Genomic DNA, 20,734 nt, shown 5'->3' with positions numbered 1-20,734 from the left:
GGTATTGAGGAGTAGATTTACATACCGCAACGTCATCATTGGGGTACAGCAGTAGTTCACGCTGAGGATCATTTTGGATGAGAGTTTTGTTTTTGGCAATGAAACCTTCGAAATCAATAGGTTCCACTAGGACTGGTTTGCTCTGAAATGAAAAGAATAGAAAGGATATTAAGTTTAAGATAATAGATGAAGTTTTAACATTGTTGATGTTATAACGTTCTCAAGGAAGACACTTTGTTCCAAGGTAGAACTAGAACTAGAGTAACGCTATATGTTTTGCTGAATGATTACACCTGAATTCACGGTAATCGATACAACAATGTATGCACCTGCATTCACAACGATACGCATGGAAGAATTGTCAATCAGTTTCTAGTATTTAATTAAGTGATTTACTTGACCAACCGGTGGCAACATCTTCAACGAATTCTGCTTGTCCAAGCACCACGTAGACTAAGTACTTACTTTGGATAACGAGGCGATCCATAAAATTATATGTTAAACTCATCTAATTATACACTGTCGAAGTGGTCACGTAATGTCTGTGTGTGCATATAAGAAAAGCAAACAAACTTGTTGAAGTTGCTCATTACAACTCGTAATAATACTATGTTACGCTTCTATTGTTCGAATTTTTTAATGATTATGTTGAATCAGCTAGTATTAATTTAGCCTTGCATATTGGAAACAGTTTTAGAGAGTATCTAAACTACCTCCTAGTTATCATATTTTTTTCTTATTTATTTATTCATTGGAGCAGGGAAAAGCCGATGGGAGCGGTATTCCTTTCGGATCGCTTCTCCCAAAGGCATAAAACCGAACCTTCTTTTCAAAAACATTCACAAAAAACTTTACACTTCCAGTGAGAAAAATATCTCTTTAAAGGAAGTGCACTAATTCATAGGTTCCCAAACTTTCAGGTCGCGCGACCCCCTTTTGCCAGCAGACGTAGTTTTCGCGACCCCCCATAGAAATTCCCTCATTTGTTGCCTGTTACATTAAAATAATTTACTGTTCCTCGCGACCCCCTGGATGAAGGCCGGCGACCCCCCTGGGGGGTCGCGACTCACAGTTTGGGAAACCATGCACTAGTTAATCCGTAACAATTCTAGATTGAGTTTAAATAAGGGCGAAACTAACATGAGAGAGTTCTCTTCATCGACTCTCTCTTCTGTAAATTAAAGTGACAAGATGCAAATTCAATCGAACTTTTTTACACTTAGACGCTAGATTGCATTGCAACCTAGCGATTTACGACCAAAAAGTTCAACCATACTTACATCTTGTCACTTTAATTTGAAGAAGAGAGAGTCGATGAAGAGAACTCGCTCATGTTACTTCCGCCCTTATTTAAACTCAATCTAGAATTCATTGAGACAAAGTACAAAAAAAAAGTAACTTTTGTAGTGTATATAGCGTACTATAAAATTGTTGATAATCCCGTGTTTGGAAATTAATCGATAAAATTATTCGGTTCGAAGTTGCAAATTTATTTCAGTGCATTTGACAAGACTGAGTCGACATAACGAATCGGTTCAATGACAGATGCGCCGAACAGGAAAAGACCATCGAAGCAAGCCGAACAACAAGCCTGCTCGGTTTCGGTTTTCCTCTCCCTTCTTTAGACGGATTTGGAGATGAACGGACGTGTTCGTGCAGCGCTCCGGGCCAGCGACGGATTTTCAGCATTTTCATGTTGAATTTACAACTTTAAAATTAAATTATCTATATATATAAAAATGCAGTGGCATACGTGGGACCGCGAATAACTTGCGAACGGAAGGTCCGATTTTGGTCGTCTTAGTTTTGTTCTGTTAGTTTTCACCCAAGGAAGGTTTATGAGGCAAAAAACATGGAAAAATTGAGAGTTTTTTGAAAATCGATCTTTCATACATTTTGACCGGGGACTTGGTCTTGGCTAGAAACTTGAAACGTCAAAAAACGCAGTAGGCAAGACAAAGTTTGCCGGGTACAGCTAGTCTATCTATCTATCTATATATATAAAAATGCAGTGGCATACGTGGGACCGCGCATAACTTGCGAACGGGTGGTTCGATTTGGATCGTCTAAGTTTTATTCTGTTAGTTTTCACCCAAGGAAGGTTTATGAGGCCTAAAACATGGGAAAATTGAGAGTTTTTGAAAATCGGGTTTTCATACATTTTGAACGGGGACTTGGGCGCTTGGCTAGGGACTTGAAACGTCAAAAAACGCAGTAGGCAAGACAAAGTTTGCCGGGTACATCTAGTATATATATAAAAATGCAGTGGCATACGTGGGACCGCGCATAACTTGCGAACGGGTGGTCCGATTTGGGTCGTCTAGGTTTTGTTCTGTTAGTTTTCACCCAAGGAAGGTTTATGAGGCCCAAAACATGGGAAAATTGAGAGTTTTTGAAAATCGGGTTTTCATACATTTTGAAAGGGGACTTGGGCGCTTGGCTAGGGACAAAGACGCAGTAGGCAAGACAAAGTTTGCCGGGTACAGCTAGTAACAATATAAATACAAAAACAAACAAAACAACAAAGCATAATGAAGAAACCAAAGGGCAGTAGGTGTTTCTTCGGGATCGCAGCGATGTTACGGCAACAAGAGTATACATGGCAATCTAGGTGATGAAGAGCAGCCAGGATGGCGACGATGGCATCGCTGTTGACGTTAAAGCAGCGCAGTTCTGACAAAATCAGTTATCCAGCAGGGCCAAAAAGCAAAGCAGTTACTTTAGGATCGACGATGTCTACAGAGCAGTACAGATGAAAGGCAGCAACTAGGATGGCTACGGTACCATCTCTGTTGACGGTGGCGTTACAGTCATGGAGTTTGCAGATTTACTTAACGGTGTGCACGTTCTGGAAGCAGTTTGCGACTTTCAATGCGTGTAGTATCACTGGCTTCGGCCAGACATATACAAGGTCTTTACCTGACAAAACCAGTTTTCCCGCAGGGCCGAAAAGCCAATCAGTTACTCCAGGACCGAAGACGTCTACGGAGCAGTACAGATGTAGAGCAGCAACTAGGATAGCTACGATGCCATCCCTGTTGAACCCCTTTACGGTGGTATTCATAACCATCAGCCAAACACAGATCATCTCAGTCAAGATTCAGTCTGCGTTATCGTCACACCCATCCAAAGCAAATCGTTTTTCTTATCCAGGGCGCGATTCCTTTGTTCCATATTTTTCAGTAAATTTCAATTCGTCCAGCGATCCGCGATCCGTGATCACGACGGGCGGCGGCGCGAATTGCCATGTGAAATCATATCCTCCGGGCTGGAATTGCTGTGTTGCCTTTTACTGCCGCGCTCGAAGGAGCACCACATAAAATGCGTTCAATCGAGTTGAGGTATCAAGAAACGTGATTTATCGGAAATTAAGGAAAATTATCCCTTCGCACATGACGATGATTCTTTTTAATCACACCCCGTCCGTATACAATCAAGACAATCACCTTTGTTCGGATATCGCTATGGTAGATCGAATTATTTGTTGAATTTATGTTCCCTTTGGGGGAAAAGGAATTTCTCTTTTTGAATTTGGTTCGATTCTGGTTGGTCTATTTGTGCCACCTGAAACACTAGTTGATCACTTCACGTAATCCGCTGTCCATCGTACACATGATCTGCCAGTGCCTGTGTGTGTATGCCCAGGCCTCGCAGCACTTGAGCTTCGTTCGTTGTCGAAATATGCTCTACCGTCATATCTATAGACCTTTCACGAAGTGGTTCGGCTTAAACTCTTCGCTAGCCTCCGGACATAGCCAGGCGTACGTCAACGGGTGAGAATTTATCAAGTTGTTCCGCTTCTGTCAACTTGGTGAGCAGTACCTCTTCCGTTAGCCTTCTTCCGACTACCGATACCCGATCATCTTCAACGAAACAACTTTCGACCAGCGAACACACAAGGCAGCTGCCCGTGAGGACATGAAACTAAGCTGCTTTGCCATACGCATCCTGACTGACGTCGGTGTGTCCGACAAAAAAAACACCCTAAACAGGCCGACAAGGGTACCCGGGTACCCACAAATTGGAACGCGCTTAATTTCGTTAACTTCCAACCGATTTTGAGTTTCTTGGCACCAATCGAATCAGTAACACATGTTTTTACGGATAGTGAACGAAATTGACCATTTGGACCCGTATGGTTCCCGGGAAATCCGGATTTCCAGGGATATGTCCTGAAACAAGATAGTACCTGGGGATTTCAGCACACTTCCTACAATATGCACATGTATTTATTCGGAAATCACTCAGAATATTATTTCTAGCCACCTTACGGTTATCCGTTGGGTTTCCTATAAAGTGGCCCATTTGAGACAGACTCCCCGTGGGATTCCATGGGATCCCGTGGTTCACCATGGAACCGTAAATGGCCATTTCTTGATTTCGGCAGAACCCCAGCAATATGGGTATCAAACTTCATGAAATTGCCTACGGATTGCATTTTTGACTACTTGAGGACTATCCGGTAATTTTACCTTGGAGTGGCCATTCCGGAACAGATTCCCCTGGGGAAGCGGATGTGGCCATTTAGTGATTTCGGTAGAGCCCCAGCAATATGGGTATCGCACTTCATGAAATTGCCTACGGATTGCATTTTTGACTACTTGAGAACTATCCGGTAATTTTACCTTAGGGTGGCCATTCCGGAGCAGATTCCCCTGGGGAAGCGGATGTGGCCATTTAGTGATTTCGGTAGAACCCCAGCAATATGGGTATCAAACTTAATGAAATTTCCTACGGATTGCATTTTGGACTACTTGAGGATTATCCGGTAATTTTACCTTGGAGTGGCCATTCCGGAACAGATTCCCCTGGAGAAGCGGATGTGGTCATTTAGTGATTTCGGTAGAACCCCAGCAATATGGGTATAAAACTTCATGATATCACCTACGGATTGCATTTTTGACTACTTGAGGACTATCCGGTGATTTTACATTGGAGTGGCCATTCCGGAACAGGTTCCCCAGGGGAAGCGGATGTGATAATTTAGTGATTTCGGTAGAACCCCAGCAATATGGGTATCAAACTTCATGAAATTGCCTACGGATTGCATTTTTGACTACTTGAGGATTATCCGGTAATTTTACCTTGGAGTGACCATTCCGGAACAGATTCCCCTGGGGAAGCGGATGTGGCCATTTCTTGATTTCGGTAGAACCCCAGCAATATGGGTATCAAACTTCATGAAATTTCCTACGGATTTCATTTTTGACTACTTGAGGATTATCCGGTAATTTTACCTTGGAGTGACCATTCCAGGACAGGTTCACCGGAGGAACGAATGTGACCATTTAGTGATTTCGGTAGAACCCCAGCAATATGGGTATCAAACTTCATGAAATTGCATACGGATTGCATTTTTGACTACTTGAGGACTATCCGGTGATTTTACCTTGGAGTGGCCGTTCCGAGACAGGTTCCTCGGGGGAAGCAAATGAGGCTATTTAGTGGTTTCGGTAGAACCCCAGCAATATGGGTATAAAACTTCATGAAATTACCTACGAAAAGCATTTTCGACTTTTTGAAGACCTTCCAGTGATGTAGAGATTGGTATTGTCATTCTAAAATATGTTCGCTAAGGGAGCAGATGTGGTAAAATTCAGATATTGGCGGAACCCCATCAATTTCGGCATCAAACATCCATCGGAGAACATTCCTCACTTTTTGAGGAAATCCGGTGATCTTACCGTAGGGTGGCCATTCAGAGGAAGTTTCCGTGGGGAGCGGGTGTGACCATGTTTTGAATTTGGTAGAACTATTGCTGGAGTGTATTGGTGTCAAACTTCATGAAATTACAAATGGAATCCATGTCTGACTATTTGAGGACTATCCGATAAGGTAACTCTGAGATGGCCATTTTGGAACAGGTTCCTCAAAGAAGAAGATGTGGTCACATACAGATTGGCAAAACCCTTTCAGTATTAGTATGTATCATACTACTTGAAATAACCTTCGGAGAGCTCTTTTGACTGTTTTGATACTATCTAGCGATAGGGTATCTAAGGTGGTTATTCTAAAACAGGTATTTATGATGTCCGTAGGTAGTATGTATCATGAAGATTGATACCAATACTTCATGAAACGTAGGTTCTGGTTCATTGTTGCTCTCCCGGGAAACCTGTTATGAAATGGTCATTCTAAGGTAAAATCCCAAGAGAGTCATCAAATAGTCAAACATGCTTTCCGTTAGCAATTTGATGAAGTCTGGCGCCCATATTTCAGGGCTTCTGCTGAAATCAGTAAATGGCTACATCCGTTCACTGAGGGAACCTGTTCCAGAGAGGCCACCCTAATCCCAACAACACCAGATGGTACTAAAAAAGTCAAAAATGCATCCACTAGGTAATTTCATGTAGTTTGATACCGATATTGCCGAGGTTCTACCTAAATCACTAAATGACCAGTTTCGCTCCCCCGGGGAACCTGTTATGAAATGGCCATTCTAAGGTAAAATCAAAAGAAAATCATTCAATAGTCAAAAATGCTTTCAATAGCTAATTTCATGAAGTTTCATATCCATATTGCTGGCGTTCCGCAAAAATAATTAAATGGCCACATCCGTTCCCCTGAGGAACCTGTTTCGGAATGGCCAGTCCAACCTCAACCAATCTCAAAAAGTAAAAATAAACTTTCCGTAGGTAATTTGATAATGTCTGGTGCCTATATTGCTAAGGTTCTGCTGAAATGCCCCCGGAGGAACCTGTTCCAGAATGGCCACCCCAATCCTAACATCACCGGCCAGTCCTCAAATTGACAAAAGTGCTTTCCGTAGGCAACTTCATAAAGTTTGATGCCCATATTGCTGGCGATCTACCTAAATCAGCAAATGGCCACATTCGCTTCCCCAGTGGACCCTGTTCCAAAACGGCCACCCCAACCACAACATTACCGGATGTTCCTCAAAATGTCAAAAATACATTCCCTAGGCCAAAGCTTCCCAAACTTCGTTTCGCAACCTCCCAACCGCTTGCGGCCACGCTTAGATAATTCTGCGGAAAGGGGGATGACGATAGATTGGTCGCGAGAGCCAAGTTTGGGAAACTATGCCCTAGGTAGTTTCATGAAGCTTGACCCAATATTGCTAAGGTTCTACTGAAATCACTAAATGAACACATCTGCTTCCCCCGGGGAACCTGTTCTGGAATGGTCACTCCAAGGTAAAATCACCGGATAGTCCTCAAGTAGTCAAAAATGCAATCCGTAGACAATTTCATGAAGTTTGATATCCATATTGCTGGGGTTCTACCGAAATCACTAAATGGCCACATCCGCTTCCCCAGCGGAATCTGTTCCGGAATGGCCACTCCAAGGTAAAATTACCAGATAGTCCTCAAGTAGTCAAAAATGCAATCCGTAGGCAATTTCATGAAGTTTGATACCCATATTGCTGGGGTTCTGCCGAAATCAAGAAATGGCCATTTACGGTTCCATGGTGAACCACGGGAACCCATGGAGTCCCACGGCAAGTCTGTCTCAAATGGGTTACGTTATAGGAAACCCAATGGATAACCTAAGGTGGCTAGAAATAATATTCTGAGTGATTTCCGAATAAATACATGTACATATTGTAGGAAGTGTGCTGAAATCCCCTGGTACTATCTTGTTTCAGGACATATCCCTAGAAATCCGGATTTCCCGGGAACCGTGCGGGTCCAAATGGTCAATTTCGTTCACAATCCGTAAATACATGAGTTACTGAATCGATTGGTGCCAAGAAATTTAAAATCGGTTGAAAATTAACAGAATTATGCGCATTTCAATTTGCGGGTACCCGGGTACCCTTGTCGACCTGTTTAAGGGTAAAAAAATTCAAAGGCCCCTCCCCGCGCTCCTCCTCGCCAACTCAGACTTTTTTTCCACTTGGTAACTACATGTCCCCATTTTATGAGATGTCACCGAGTTTCAGATCTCTACTATGAAGAAAACATATATTTTTCGGCAAATAAACTTCAAAAAGGTACCCGGGTACCCTGTTGGCCACATAAGGGATAATCACACGCAGCTGAGTCGCAGCAAACGTTCAACCTGTGAAGAAGTAATGATCCAACTTGATATGTTGATCCCGGTGCTGCCATTAAGCCAAAGATCCTGGATCAGCATTTACCCGTTGATCACGAAAAAAACCAGCGTCCCCAATGGATCGAACAGGGTCATGGTCTTCCCTGTTCCAGATTCGACTCCAGAGCCTGAACATTACGGTTGGTTCTGCACTCACCGATGCCTTCCACAAATTCATCGGAGTTGGACATCAGTTCCGGATCTTGAACCCACCTTTGGAATTGATGAACTTCACTTCCTTGGCCCGTTTTACCGTTACTTCGACCGTCTTTGTGCTGTAGTCCACGTACGGGTTTTTATTTCTTAACGATTGCCATGGTTGCCCCCAGAAACTGTGGTGCTGGTGCATATTCCTCTGCATTACGAATCTTGACAAACTGTGTCATGCAAAAAGAACTCGTCGTGCCGTTGATGATGTAGATTTTAATCTGCTCCAACGTACACGGAAGTCGAATCGTGTCCTCTTGCCCTATTAGCGCATTCGATCTTGAAGCTACATCTCCTTGATGATGCATACGAAATATTACAGGCATTTGTGTTGTAGTGGTGTGCGCGTTGAGCAAACGTCAAATCGAAATCCATCATGGCCGACAGTGTCTCGCGCGGTTCTACCAACAGGTGGCAATGTGATCATAAAAAAGACACCGGGCAAAAATTGATAATGAGTTACGTTTGTTTGTCTGTGGTATGGATGTCCTAGATACTAATGAGGATTTGTGGGATTCCACGCGAGAACTCAGTTACTGAAAGCCCTCGCAGATGAGAATATCCTTTGATATCTTCTGTTATGGAGACCGTTTGCTGCGGCAACTTCGAACTGTCCATCGTGTGGACGGCTTTGAAGTGCTGCGTCGATTCTCTGCTCGGTACGAAGAGCTTTACCCTTTAAGACTGCTTCTTCACTCTGGATGCACTCGCCGTACAGGTCGCTCGGATACGTTGCCTTAGGTGCCGGCCAGAGTGGACGCGTCACGCGGCACGACGCGGAAATTTGCACGCAAAGGAATAATAATCAATAATAAGGAGCTATCAAATCGTATGGGAAATCCGCGTCGCGACGCGTGACGCGTCCACTCTGGCCGTAATCGGAGTAAGTAGGGGGATTAGGGGCATAATGGACACCCGGGGCGAAATGGACACCCCTGTTTTTGTCGAAACCGTTGATTTTTATGTAAAACTTTTAATGCATAAGTGTAAAGGATCAAGTCATTGTTCTATTTTTCAAAAGTATCATTTATATTCCTTCAAAATAACCAAAATATCATTGAAATTGAAGTATGTTTTTCATATGGTGGATTTCTTATAATTTCGAAGCAGCAGCAAATAAGGTAGTACGCGTGTTTGAGTGTGTCCACCATAAAACAAATAAAATGTTAGCATATCTACATGTATACGCAGATTTAGCAATTGTTGAAGTATTATATTTTTGAACAGAACTTACTCAAAATAGCAATTTCAATTTTGTAGTCGATTCGGGGCGAAATGAACACTGGCAATTATGAATGGATGTATGCGCGTTGCATACTGTTAGGCGTTTTAGAGAGTGTGGAAAAAATCAATCCGATTATTTTAGCTTAAAATTCATTTTATTAACTTTGATGTTATGTAAACTCGTCTAAGATGGAGTATTATATATGTGGTATTGATCTCCCTTGACAAATTACTTAACTGATCGATATTCTCAAAGATACAGCATAAAATATGCAGGGGTGTCCATTATGCCCCGATGGGTGTCCATTTCGCCCCGTACCTTTCCTGCCAGCCCCAAAAAACACACGGTTTACAATTCATTATTTCTTCGCAATAATGACATTCTACAACCTGTAAATGATTGAAATACGTAGGAAACAAGTTAAAGTTGTAAGCCAACTGATAATATGTTAAGTTTTTGTCTGTTATACAGGCCTAAAATACTCATTTGCTTAGGGTGTCCATTATGCCCCTAATCCCCCTAATGGAGGAGGAATCACCGCGCCCGCCACCTCGAATTTATATCGACGGTGATGGAATCGAGGCGGTTGAAGAATTCGTGTACTTGGGCTCACTGGTGACCGCCGACAACGACACCAGCAGAGAAATTCAGAGGCGCATTGTGGCAGGAAATCGTTCTTACTTTGGACTCCGCAGAACTCTACGATCGAATAAAGTTCGCCGTAACACGAAGTTAACCATCTACAAAACGCTGATTAGACCGGTCATCCTCTATGGGCACGAAACGAGGACCAACGCGCCCTTGGAGTTTTCGAACGGAAGGTGTTGCGTACCATGGCACGGTAAAGGCTGGGTATGCTGCGCAATTCAGATCCCATTGTGATCCACTAGCCTCTGCCCAGCAACTCCTATCCCTACCTCCACGCGGTACCGGCCGGAAACTATGAGCAACCTTAGGGAAGATCGGGTAACCAACCCCGGTGGGACCTTTGGTCGTAGGCTGACAGGGAAGGGAGGGGTTTGCTTCGGCAAACCTGAGCGTCTGTTCTCCAGGAGGAGCGTCTCACAACAGCGTCTGATCCCCATGTTAGGGGCGGCTGATCTACGTCCGAGTGCCAGAGAAGGACTCTAAGCTCAACTGTGCACTATGGTCCTCCGGAAAATAGGGGGTTGGTGTCAGGCCCTACGAGCCAGCCGTAAAAAAAAACATTGTAGCGGAAAATCAGCAACAGAATAATCGAACCGAGACCAACGGCAACGACCCCAGCGAACAAAAAGGACTTGCGATTGGAAACTCGGTACGTGGAACTGCCGATCTCTCAACTTCATTGGGAGCACCCGCATACTCGCCGATCTACTGAAGGACCGCGGGTTCGGCATCGTAGCGCTGCAGGAGGTGTGTTGGATAGGATCCATGGTGCGAACGTTTAGAGGTAATCATACCATCTACCAGAGCTGCGGCAACACACGCGAGCTGGGAACAGCTTTCATCGTGATGGGTGATATGCAGAGGCGCGCGATCGGTTGGTGGCCGATCGACGAAAGAATGTGCAGGTTGAGAATCAAGGGCCGATTCTTCAACTTCAGCATAATAAACGTGCACAGCCCACACTCCGGAAGTACTGATGATGATAAGGACGCATTTCACGCGCAGCTCGAACGCGAGTACGATCGCTGCCCAAGCCACGACGTCAAGATCATCATAGGAGATTTGAACGCTCAGGTAGGCCAGGAGGAGGATTTCAGACCGACGATTGGTAAGTTCAGCGCCCACCAGCAGACGAACGAAAACGGCCTACGAATCATTGATTTCGCCGCCTCCAAAAATATGGCCATACGTAGCACCTTTTTCCAACACAGCCTCCCTTATCGTTACACCTGGAGATCACCACAGCAGACGGAATCTCAAATCGACCACGTTCTGATTGACGGACGGCACTTCTCCGACATTATCGACGTCAGGACCTACCGTGGCGCCAACATCGACTCCGATCACTATCTGGTGATGGTCAAACTGCGCCCAAAACTCTCCGTCATCAACAATGTACGGTACCGACGATCGCCACGGTACAACCTAGAGCGACTGAATCAATCGAATGTCGCCTCAGCATACGCGCAGAATCTCGAAGCCGCGTTGCCAGTCGAGGGCGAGCTCGATGAGGCCCCTCTAGAGGACTGCTGGAGTACAGCGAAAGCAGCCATCAACGACGCAGCCGAAAGCACCATCGGGTACGTGGAACGGAATCGACGGAACGAATGGTTCGACGAAGAGTGCAGAACGGTTTTGGAGGAGAAGAACGCAGCGAGAGCGGTAATGCTGCAGCAACGGACTCGACAGAACGTGGAACGTTACAAACAGAAGCGGAAACAGCAGACCCGCCTCTTTCGGGAGAAAAAGCGACGCCTGGAAGAAGCGGAGTGTGAAAAAATGGAACTGCTGTGCCGTTCCCAAGAAACACGGAAGTTCTATCAGAAGCTCAACGCATCCCGCAACGGCTTCGTGCCGCGAGCCGAAATATGCATGGATAAAGACGGACGGACGTGAGGTGATCGAAAGGTGGAAGCAGCACTTCGATCAGCACCTGAACGGCGCCGAGAACGTAGGCACGGGAGCCCACGGCAACGGAAGAAACGACGACGCCAGTGCAGCGGAGGACGGAAATGAACCAACTCCCACACTGAGGGAAGTTAAGGATGCCATTCAACCAACAAAGCAGCTGGTAAGGATGGTATCGCAGCTGAACTCACCAAGATGGGCCCAGAAAAGTTGGCCACCTGTCTGCATCGGCTGATAGTCAGGATCTGGGAAACCGAACAGCTACCGGAGGAGTGGAAGGAAGGGGTAATCTGCCCCATTCACAAGAAAGGCGACCATTTGGAATGTGAGAACTTCAGGGCGATCACTATTTTGAATGCTGCCTACAAAGTGCTATCCCAGATCATCTTCCGTCGTCTGTCACCTAAAACGAATGAGTTCGTGGGAAGTTATCAGGCTGGCTTCATCGACGGCCGGTCGACAACGGACCAGCTCTTTACCGTACAGCAAATCCTCTAGAAATACCGTGAATACCAGGTCCCAACGCATCACCTGTTCATCGACTTCAAAGCGGCATACGACAGTATCGATCGCGCAGAGCTATGGAGAATCATGGACGAAAACGGCTTTCCTGGGAAGCTGACTAGACTGATTAAAGCAACGATGGACGGTGTGCAAAACTGCGTAAGGGTTTCGGGTAAACTATCCAGTTCATTCGAATCTCGCCGGGGACTGCGACAAGGTGATGGACTCTCATGCCTACTCTTCATCATCGCTCTGGAAGGTGTGATGCGACGAGCCGGGCTCAACAGCCGGGGAACGATTTTCACAAAATCCGGTCAATTTGTGTGCTTTGCGGACGACATGGGCATTATCGCTAGAACATTTGGAACGGTGGCAGAGCTGTACACCCGCCTGAAATGCGAAGGTCGGACTGGTGGTGAATACCTCAAAAACAAAGTACATGCTGGTAGGCGGAACCGAACACGACCGGATCCGTCTGGGTGGTAATGTTACGATAGACGGGGATACTTTCGAGGTGGTGGAGAAATTCGTCTACCTCGGATCCTTACTGACGGCTGACAACAACGTGAGCCGTGAAATTCGGAGGCGCATCATCAGCGGAAGTCGGGCCTACTACGGGCTCCAGAAGAAACTGCGGTCGAAAAAAAATCACCCACGCATCAAATGCACCATGTATAAAACGCTAATAAGACCGGTGATCCTCTACGGGCACGATACATGGGCCATGCTCGAGGAGGACCTACAAGCACTCGGAGTTTTCGAGCGACGCGTGCTAAGAACGATCTTCGGCGGTGTGCAGGAGAACGGTGTGTGGTGGAGAAGGATGAACCACGAGCTCGCTGCACTTGACGGCGAACCCAGCATCCAGAAGGTGGCCAAAGCCGGAAGGATACGGTGGGCAGGGCATGTTGCAAGAATGCCGGACAACAACCCTGCAAAGCTGGTGTTTGCAACGGATCCGGTTGGCACAAGAAGGCGTGGAGCGCAGAGAGCACGATGGGCGGACCAGGTGGAGCGTGACTTGGCGAGCATTGGGCGCGACCGAGGATGGAGAGCGGCAGCCACAAACCGAGTATTGTGGCGTACTATTGTTGATTATGTCTTGTCTTAATGATGTTGAACAAATTGATGTATGTATGTATGTGTTGCGTACCATCTATGGCGGAGTATAGATGGAAGACGGGACTTGGAGAAGGCGAATGAAATGAACCACGAGCTGCATCAGCTGCTGAGAGAACCAACCATCGTCCATACCGCGAAAATCGGGAGGCTACGGTGGGCGGGTCACGTCATCAGGATGTCGGATAGCAACCCGACTAAAATGGTTCTCGAGAGTCATCCGACCGGTACAAGAAGACGTGGAGCGCAGCGAGCTAGGTGGGTCGACCAAGTGGAGGACGATCTGCGAACCCTACGTAGAGTGCGGAACTGGAGACAAACAGCCATGGACCGAGTGGAATGGAGGCGGCTACTATGTACAGCAGAGGCCACCCCGACCTTAGCCTGATCAGTAAGGTAAGTAAGTAATGGAAAGTAATCGAGTCTATACGATGTGCTTCTTGTTATACAACGTTATCGGTATCATTCAGAAATTCACCGACCGATTTATTCAACTCTCTTCATTTCCAATCATATTTATACTTTCGTCAATAACATCAATCAAAGCATTTCCTTGAATCTCCAACTGTTCCACTTCTTCCACCATCGCTCCCAGCGTATCACAATCGTAATAATACAAGCACTGGTAGATCGGCTCCCACAGCCGGAAGAAATCATCTTCGGCATCGCGATCCTCGCGAATTTCGAACGCTTCGTCGATATGCAAGTATCGTTTCGCTTCCGTATCGTTCCGATTGTACGCCGGCCATCGCACATGTGACAGCTTGCTCCGCTTCGGAGTGGGATCACTGAAAATCATGGGATTCTTCAAACTCTGAGGACAAATTCAAATGCCTGGGCTACTCACCCGTACTTCACGAAGTTCGTCACCAGTTCGACGGTTCGCTCGTGGACCTTCCACTCGCGGCGAAACTCGGTCCGGTTGGCCAGGGCTTCCTCGATCACGTACGGCGAGAAGATGTACCCCAAGTCGTCACCGTGCACCGCCCCGTACCGACTGCCGTTGGTCCGCGTCACGTAGAAGTGATTCTTGTAGAACCCGAATCGACCGTCGAACTCAAAGTCGAAGTAATAGATGGGGATGGCAGCGTCCAGCTGGTCGGAGAGGTGCTGCAACAATCGCTTGATGGGGTATTTCAGGTTCGCTACGTTGGCTAGTTTTCTGTAGAAATCGGGATCTTTGGCAAGTTTGACCTTGTGATTTATGAGTCTGGTAAGGTTTTGAGGGAGTGACTCGTCCTCGTTGTTGGGAAAGTTGTCACCTATATAGAGAAAATTTGCATAGAATAGAAGAAGCTCGAATTCGGTGGAAGTATGGCCCATTAGGATCGGTACTTGATTGATTGGTTTTTGTTTGATAAGCTCTTGCGGCGTGGCCGTGATGAACGCCTCTGGGTCGTTCGGATCTTCAACGGATGGGATGAAACCGGGGTAGAACATTGTGAAAAATCCGAAGATGTCGAATGAACTGCTCCGATTAACTAAACGTTCGAAGTTTATTTGCTGAAGATCTTCGAGGGTGGAAACGTTGTAATAGTCGACGAGCTGCTCGCCGACATTGAGAGAGTCGTGATTTAGAGCCCAAGGGGATAACAGGGATCCGCTGAGGGCAAATAGTCGCTGGAAAAGGTTACATGAACCTTCTGAGTAGAGGTGATAGGTTACTGAGCCGGCCCCGGCACTCTGTCCCATCAGAGTGACGCGATGGGGATCACCTCCAAAGTATTTGATGTATCGTTGTACCCACTGCAAAGCTGCTCGCTGATCTTTCAAACCAAAGTTTCCGCTTATGTTAAATGCAGGATACCGCAGGAAACCTAGCACTGACAGGCGGTAGTTGACGCTGACAACCATGACACCCTGTTGAGAAAATTGCTCAAAACGTGTGATCAGAGCGCTAAGTTCAATGACAACTTACGCTGTTGATCAGTAGGTCAACTCCATTACCGACGTTTTCTTGAGAAGATCCTACCATGAATGTTCCTCCATGAACATACACCACAACTGGATACTTGCCTCTTTCGGGAATTTTCGGCGCGTAGATGTTCATAAACAAGCAGTCTTCGTCACCCTGAACTTCCGTGAAGTTGTAGATATCGTTTTCTTGTGGACATATGTTTCCCATCGTCATGTAGTTTTCAATTCCACTGGGGTGTCGCAGAACTGTATTCTGGAATAATCACTCGCTATTCAACGTTTCAATTTGTACTTTCGTCTGAACTTACTTTGAACCGAAGTGGCCCGACTGGAGCTTCCGCATACCGAACTCCCAAGTACGAGCAATACGGAACCCCAGTGAAGGTTTCATTGTGAACACCTTCACCATAGCTGGTATCATGAAACTTTACCACACAGGATGTGGCATCGGATCCAAATGAAGTCTCGGCAAGTCCCAGAAAGATGAACAACAGCAGAGACAGCTGAGGAGCACGCATCGCAATCACGATCACAAACCTTTCCGCAGCGACTATCGATTCGTACTGATAGGGTTGTTATCAATTGGATCCCTAAGCTGGCAAGTCACGCTCGATTGTATCGCGTTAATCAATTCAATCGACTTCAATCTACTTCAATCAAGTCGTCGATCGCCCATTGACTGGTTCAGTTATTTGTATTTTAGGAAGTCTGACGCGTCCAGTCAGCAGATTGTGATAGTGACTTGTGAATTTTGATTGTTTACCATTCTGATTTGCATCAATAGGAACGAATGTAGCTTACGAGCTCGGACCGGACCCATCTGTGTCATTTGCAACTTATTCCTTCTTTCGCAATTCTCAAAACTTGAGTAAACCTAGGGCGTTGCACATTAGCACTTGGCGGCACGCCTCATTTATCATCGCATCCGACCATTCCTACAGGATCGTTCGAACGATCCTATCGCGGTCCGAGATGACCGCACTCGATCCACCCCGTGATCTTGAAAGACCTTTTCTGCAGCAGACCGAAGACTACGGGATGGTGCACAAAAACCCGCCACACATATCAAGATCAAGCTATTATAAATGATCTTCATGGGCGCGAGGCATAAAAGGTCTATCCCCGACCCGTCCACGTCCAGAAGGCGTTCGGTACTTAATGATATTCCCCGCGCCGAGGATCAAGTTCAAGCTACCACCCAGCCCTGTTTCTCCCAAATCGGTGGAGCTATCAGCGGCCTCGATCGTGCGAGACCGATGCTCGTTGTTCATATCTCTTTGTTGTAGAGACTCAGCATTCAGCAATAACCGGCAGCCCCCGGAGGCAGGTGAGGAATAAGGATTAAGCGGAATGTTTCAATAAAGAGAGGAACAACCATGTGCGCGATCGTACCCGACGCTCGACGTCGTCGTCGCCGCCGTCGTTGTCCGTCGCTACCGCCGCGCCACGCGGTACGAACTTGAAACTGGAAAGAAGACAACAAAAAACAACAGTGGGCAGGAAAGGGGGCGGAGCCGTCTTGTTTATCTCTTCACCGTCGTCGTCGCGGGCTGATGATTGTTCTCTTGGCGCGGCGTTTTTTGTTGCGGTGATCGCGGCGGGCACGCGCATTTGTTGGTTGGGATTGTGCGCGATTTCGCGAACTTGTGTATGTTGTGGTTATACTGGTGAGATGTGAACAATGATGATTGGTATTGTTGCAGTTCTTTCGCTAATGATCGCGAGTGCGAATGTACGTCATCGATTGTCGTTACCGGTTTATGCATTTCCATGAAGGATATTCTGGGCTTGATCTAAGAAGATCAATTGGCTTTATATGCTTTATACAGGATGTTTTAGAACTTATGAAGGAAGACGGGCTACCGATTCTGATTTGCATGTAAAAAGTCAACAGCACAACAGCCATACTAATCAAGGTTTTAAGAAACTATTGGACCAGTTCTGACTGTTCGAGCCTGTATGAATTGATCATCAATATAACCTGCTTTTCTCGATCAGCCTATATAGCTGTAAAGTGTCGGTAGCGGTTGTCTCAATTGGCTAAGAATAACACACTACGGATCGCATGTTCCGGTGGTAAGAGTTCTTTCCACCTATATAGTTTCGCATTATGCAATTTACATGGTGTATTCTGTGTACCTACGCTTTTGGCGTTTTTAATCGATACTGATCTGGTTGTATTGCTTTTGTTCTTTGTTGTGCTGTGATTGTAAAGAGCTCAATCTTGTCTAGTTTGGACACTGGCTACGGTTAGGATAACTCAGATCAATTTTCAGCATAAAAGAACAGCAACGACAGGGTGGCCACTCAGAAGGGCAAATCAAATTCCCGAGTATTTCCCGGTTTTCCCGGTAGCTTTTCGAAAGTTTTCCCGATTTTAAAGTGTAATTGTTTACAGTGTAATTAACTGTAACCTTCTCAGGAAAAGTTATAAGAATGAATATTTTTAAAATGTTAGCTTTATTATAGTATTCAGACGAACCTGAAAATAAGTTTAAAACTACTTCACTAAATATTTTGCTAAGTCGATAGTTGTTTGTCTCGTATCCTATGTTGAAGAAAACCGACACAAACTGACGGAATTTCTAGAGAAAACACTATGATTATAGGATTTGTTGTGCGACTCTATGTGATATTCCTTAAAAAGTAATAGATGGTTTTCTTAATCATATTCCAACAGTCTCTTCCAAAAGATTGTTGGTGAATTGCGAAACAAACGGGCAATATCAGAATGCCAAACAAGGCATGCTAGATACCAGAATATCTGGAAAGATTACTCGTGAAAGATTTTTTTCCACCAGAAACTAAGAAAGAAGTTCTTGCAGCTATAACTCAAGGAATCCTTTTATATATTATTTCAAATGTGTTTTACTCAATATTTTTGAATTGTCGGAATGTTTAAAGCATTTCACCAAAATTACTCATCCAGATTTTCATAGGTTTTAATTTAACCCTCCTTTGGTACATCAGCAAGCTGCTGCCAACGTGATGCAGCAGGAAGGTTAAATTCGTTCTGGCATTACATTAAAAAAATCCTTGAAGCAGTTCAGTCAAGAAAGCAATCACAACTTTCATCAGAATCCTATCAGAAATTTTCTAAGGCTTTCAAAGTCTATATCAAATATTCTCCTATGGATTGTACCAGGACTTCAAGGAGGAATTCCCCGAGTTTTTTTAGATAGAAGTTATTTTTTGTTTTATAGGGCTTCCATCGCTCATCGCTTAGAATTTAAAACAGAATTCTAAAAATCTAAAAGCAGTTCCCTAAAGCGCATCTTCTAGAATTACTTTCAGTTGTCGCTTAAATTTCAACAGATGCTTGATGCTTTCAGGAACATGTATGTCCTGAAACGCCGAAGTGTCTTTCCACCAGAATGTTTTCTAGGATATCTTTTTGATTGTTCAAATTGTCATGTTAGGTAGTATCACTACGATTCACTTCAATTGTAATTTCTCGACGACAAGGTATTGATTACCAAGAACGGTCGTTACGCCAGTATTCACTTAGCATGTTATCTAGTTCGATAGTTGGCAGCATATCCTATTCCACGTATCCTCGTACTGCACTTTCAAATTAAGTTAAAAAATACTTTTTTTAAATTGAACATTCTTCACCCAGGCTTTTAACATCGCCAGAGAATTATTGTATAAATTTTATAAGTCGTCCGAGAGTCTATGTTGCAAATTCCCGGTGACTAACAACGATTCTCGAGGTTTTCTCGACTTTTTCCCGGTGGTTTCAAATTCCCGAGCTTTTCCCGGTTTTCCCGAAATTCCCAACTGGGTGGCCACCCTGCAACGATCAATCTTTGCAGACTATTGCAAAATGGTACAGCCCAAGTGGCCTTACTCCAAGAACCATTCTTTCGTAAGGGAAATTTCTATCTAGGGCACCTTGTGAACATGTTGTTTGCTACTTTCAGTAGAAATACAATGTCAAACTCGCATGTCATGCCTCACGATAAGCGGAATATATGGGGTGATTCTCTGGCGATATTTTTTCAAATCCCTAAGCAATGACATCATTTTTGGAGGATGCTTGCAAACTACCCATTCGCCCGACTTTTCCTCTAAACTTCTTTCAAGATTTCTAATGACTTCCCCACCGAGAATTGTAATATATTCCTGATATTTTTGCATTATAATATCTTGGCGCTTATTCAGTTGATTGAATTCCGAAATTTGTAGCAAATTCCATAAAAAGGTTATTGTAATGCTCCGGCAGTTGATACATTATTTCCAGTGCTGTCATGGTAAAATCAGAGCTAGTTAGGCAAGATTCCCCGATTACAGCGTCCCTTAGCTGCTACATTCCCATGACAAATTCCTGGAAGAATCTCTGAAGGAACAGCTTGAGCAATTCTCGAAAGGATAGCTGGAACAACTGAAGAAATTCCTAGAGAAATAACGGCAGAAACACTTTGAAACCTCTGGTGAATACCTAACAAAACCTCTTGAGATATCAAAAAAAAAAAAAACCTGGAGAAATCACCAAATAAAAACCCCCTAAAACAATTTTTCTCAATGGATTCCAGTAATTTCTGAGAAAATACATAGAGGAATACCTGGCAAAATTTCTACAAGAATGTCTTCCAGCCTTTCCGAAAGAATTCTTATTAGAATCTCTGAAAGAATCTGTAGAAAAGGTATGAGGATTTTTAAAAACTTTCTTAGGAAATCCTTGGATCAACTTCTGGAAGAGAAATCTTTTGAAGGAATACCTAAAGAAATGTAAAGACATCTTGGAAATTTCCTTCATAATCTGTTGTTGAAATTCAAAAGCAATACATACTTGGAAAAAATCTTAGAAATCTTAAAGGAATCCATGCTACATTTTTGGAAGCTATCCTCACAAAAAATTTTTAAGGAGTTCTTGGGAAATTTCTGGATGACATTCTAAAGCCTATAGATGGATGCCTAGAAGATTTTGAGAAAGATTTTCTGGCTGAATTTTTTTTAGGATTTTCTGATTTTTTTAACCTTCGTTTTGCATTAGGGCCATTTTGACCCAAACCGTACACTACGTCAGCGAGCTTTTCCAGATGTAATGCCAAAGGAAGGTTAAGTAAATCTACGAGGAGCTTCCAAAGGAGTACCTGAAAAAATTTCTTTAAGAATCTCTTGTAAAATTTTTCAGGAATTCGTGAATGA

The 20,734-nt window shown here is 44.6% G+C and overlaps 2 protein-coding genes across 6 annotated transcripts in view; both read right to left on the bottom strand.

Moving 5' to 3' along the window:
* LOC109419769 (dedicator of cytokinesis protein 9) overlaps nucleotides 1–20,734 on the bottom strand; it is a 306,880-nt gene that overhangs the window by 47,476 nt on the left and 238,670 nt on the right. For all 5 annotated transcript variants that reach the window (XM_062850124.1, XM_029852751.2, XM_062850121.1 and 2 more), the window contains one exon: nucleotides 26–142. In XM_062850124.1, the coding sequence (XP_062706108.1) occupies nucleotides 26–142 (117 nt within the window). The remainder of the gene's footprint in view (nucleotides 1–25; nucleotides 143–20,734) is intronic.
* On the bottom strand, nucleotides 14,100–17,141 carry LOC109419766 (esterase B1-like). Its single transcript, XM_029877113.2, has 4 exons — nucleotides 15,892–17,141; nucleotides 15,585–15,836; nucleotides 14,514–15,526; nucleotides 14,100–14,454 (listed from the first exon to the last, which is right to left on the bottom strand). Exons 1-4 carry the CDS (start codon nucleotides 16,099–16,101, stop codon nucleotides 14,157–14,159), a joined length of 1,773 nt encoding a protein of 590 aa, XP_029732973.2. The 5' UTR covers nucleotides 16,102–17,141; the 3' UTR covers nucleotides 14,100–14,156.

This window comes from Aedes albopictus, chromosome 2, assembly GCF_035046485.1.
Source record: "Aedes albopictus strain Foshan chromosome 2, AalbF5, whole genome shotgun sequence".
In the NCBI taxonomy this organism is placed as follows: Eukaryota; Metazoa; Arthropoda; class Insecta; order Diptera; family Culicidae; genus Aedes; species Aedes albopictus.
This window is presented reverse-complemented; position numbering and strand designations above follow the sequence as displayed.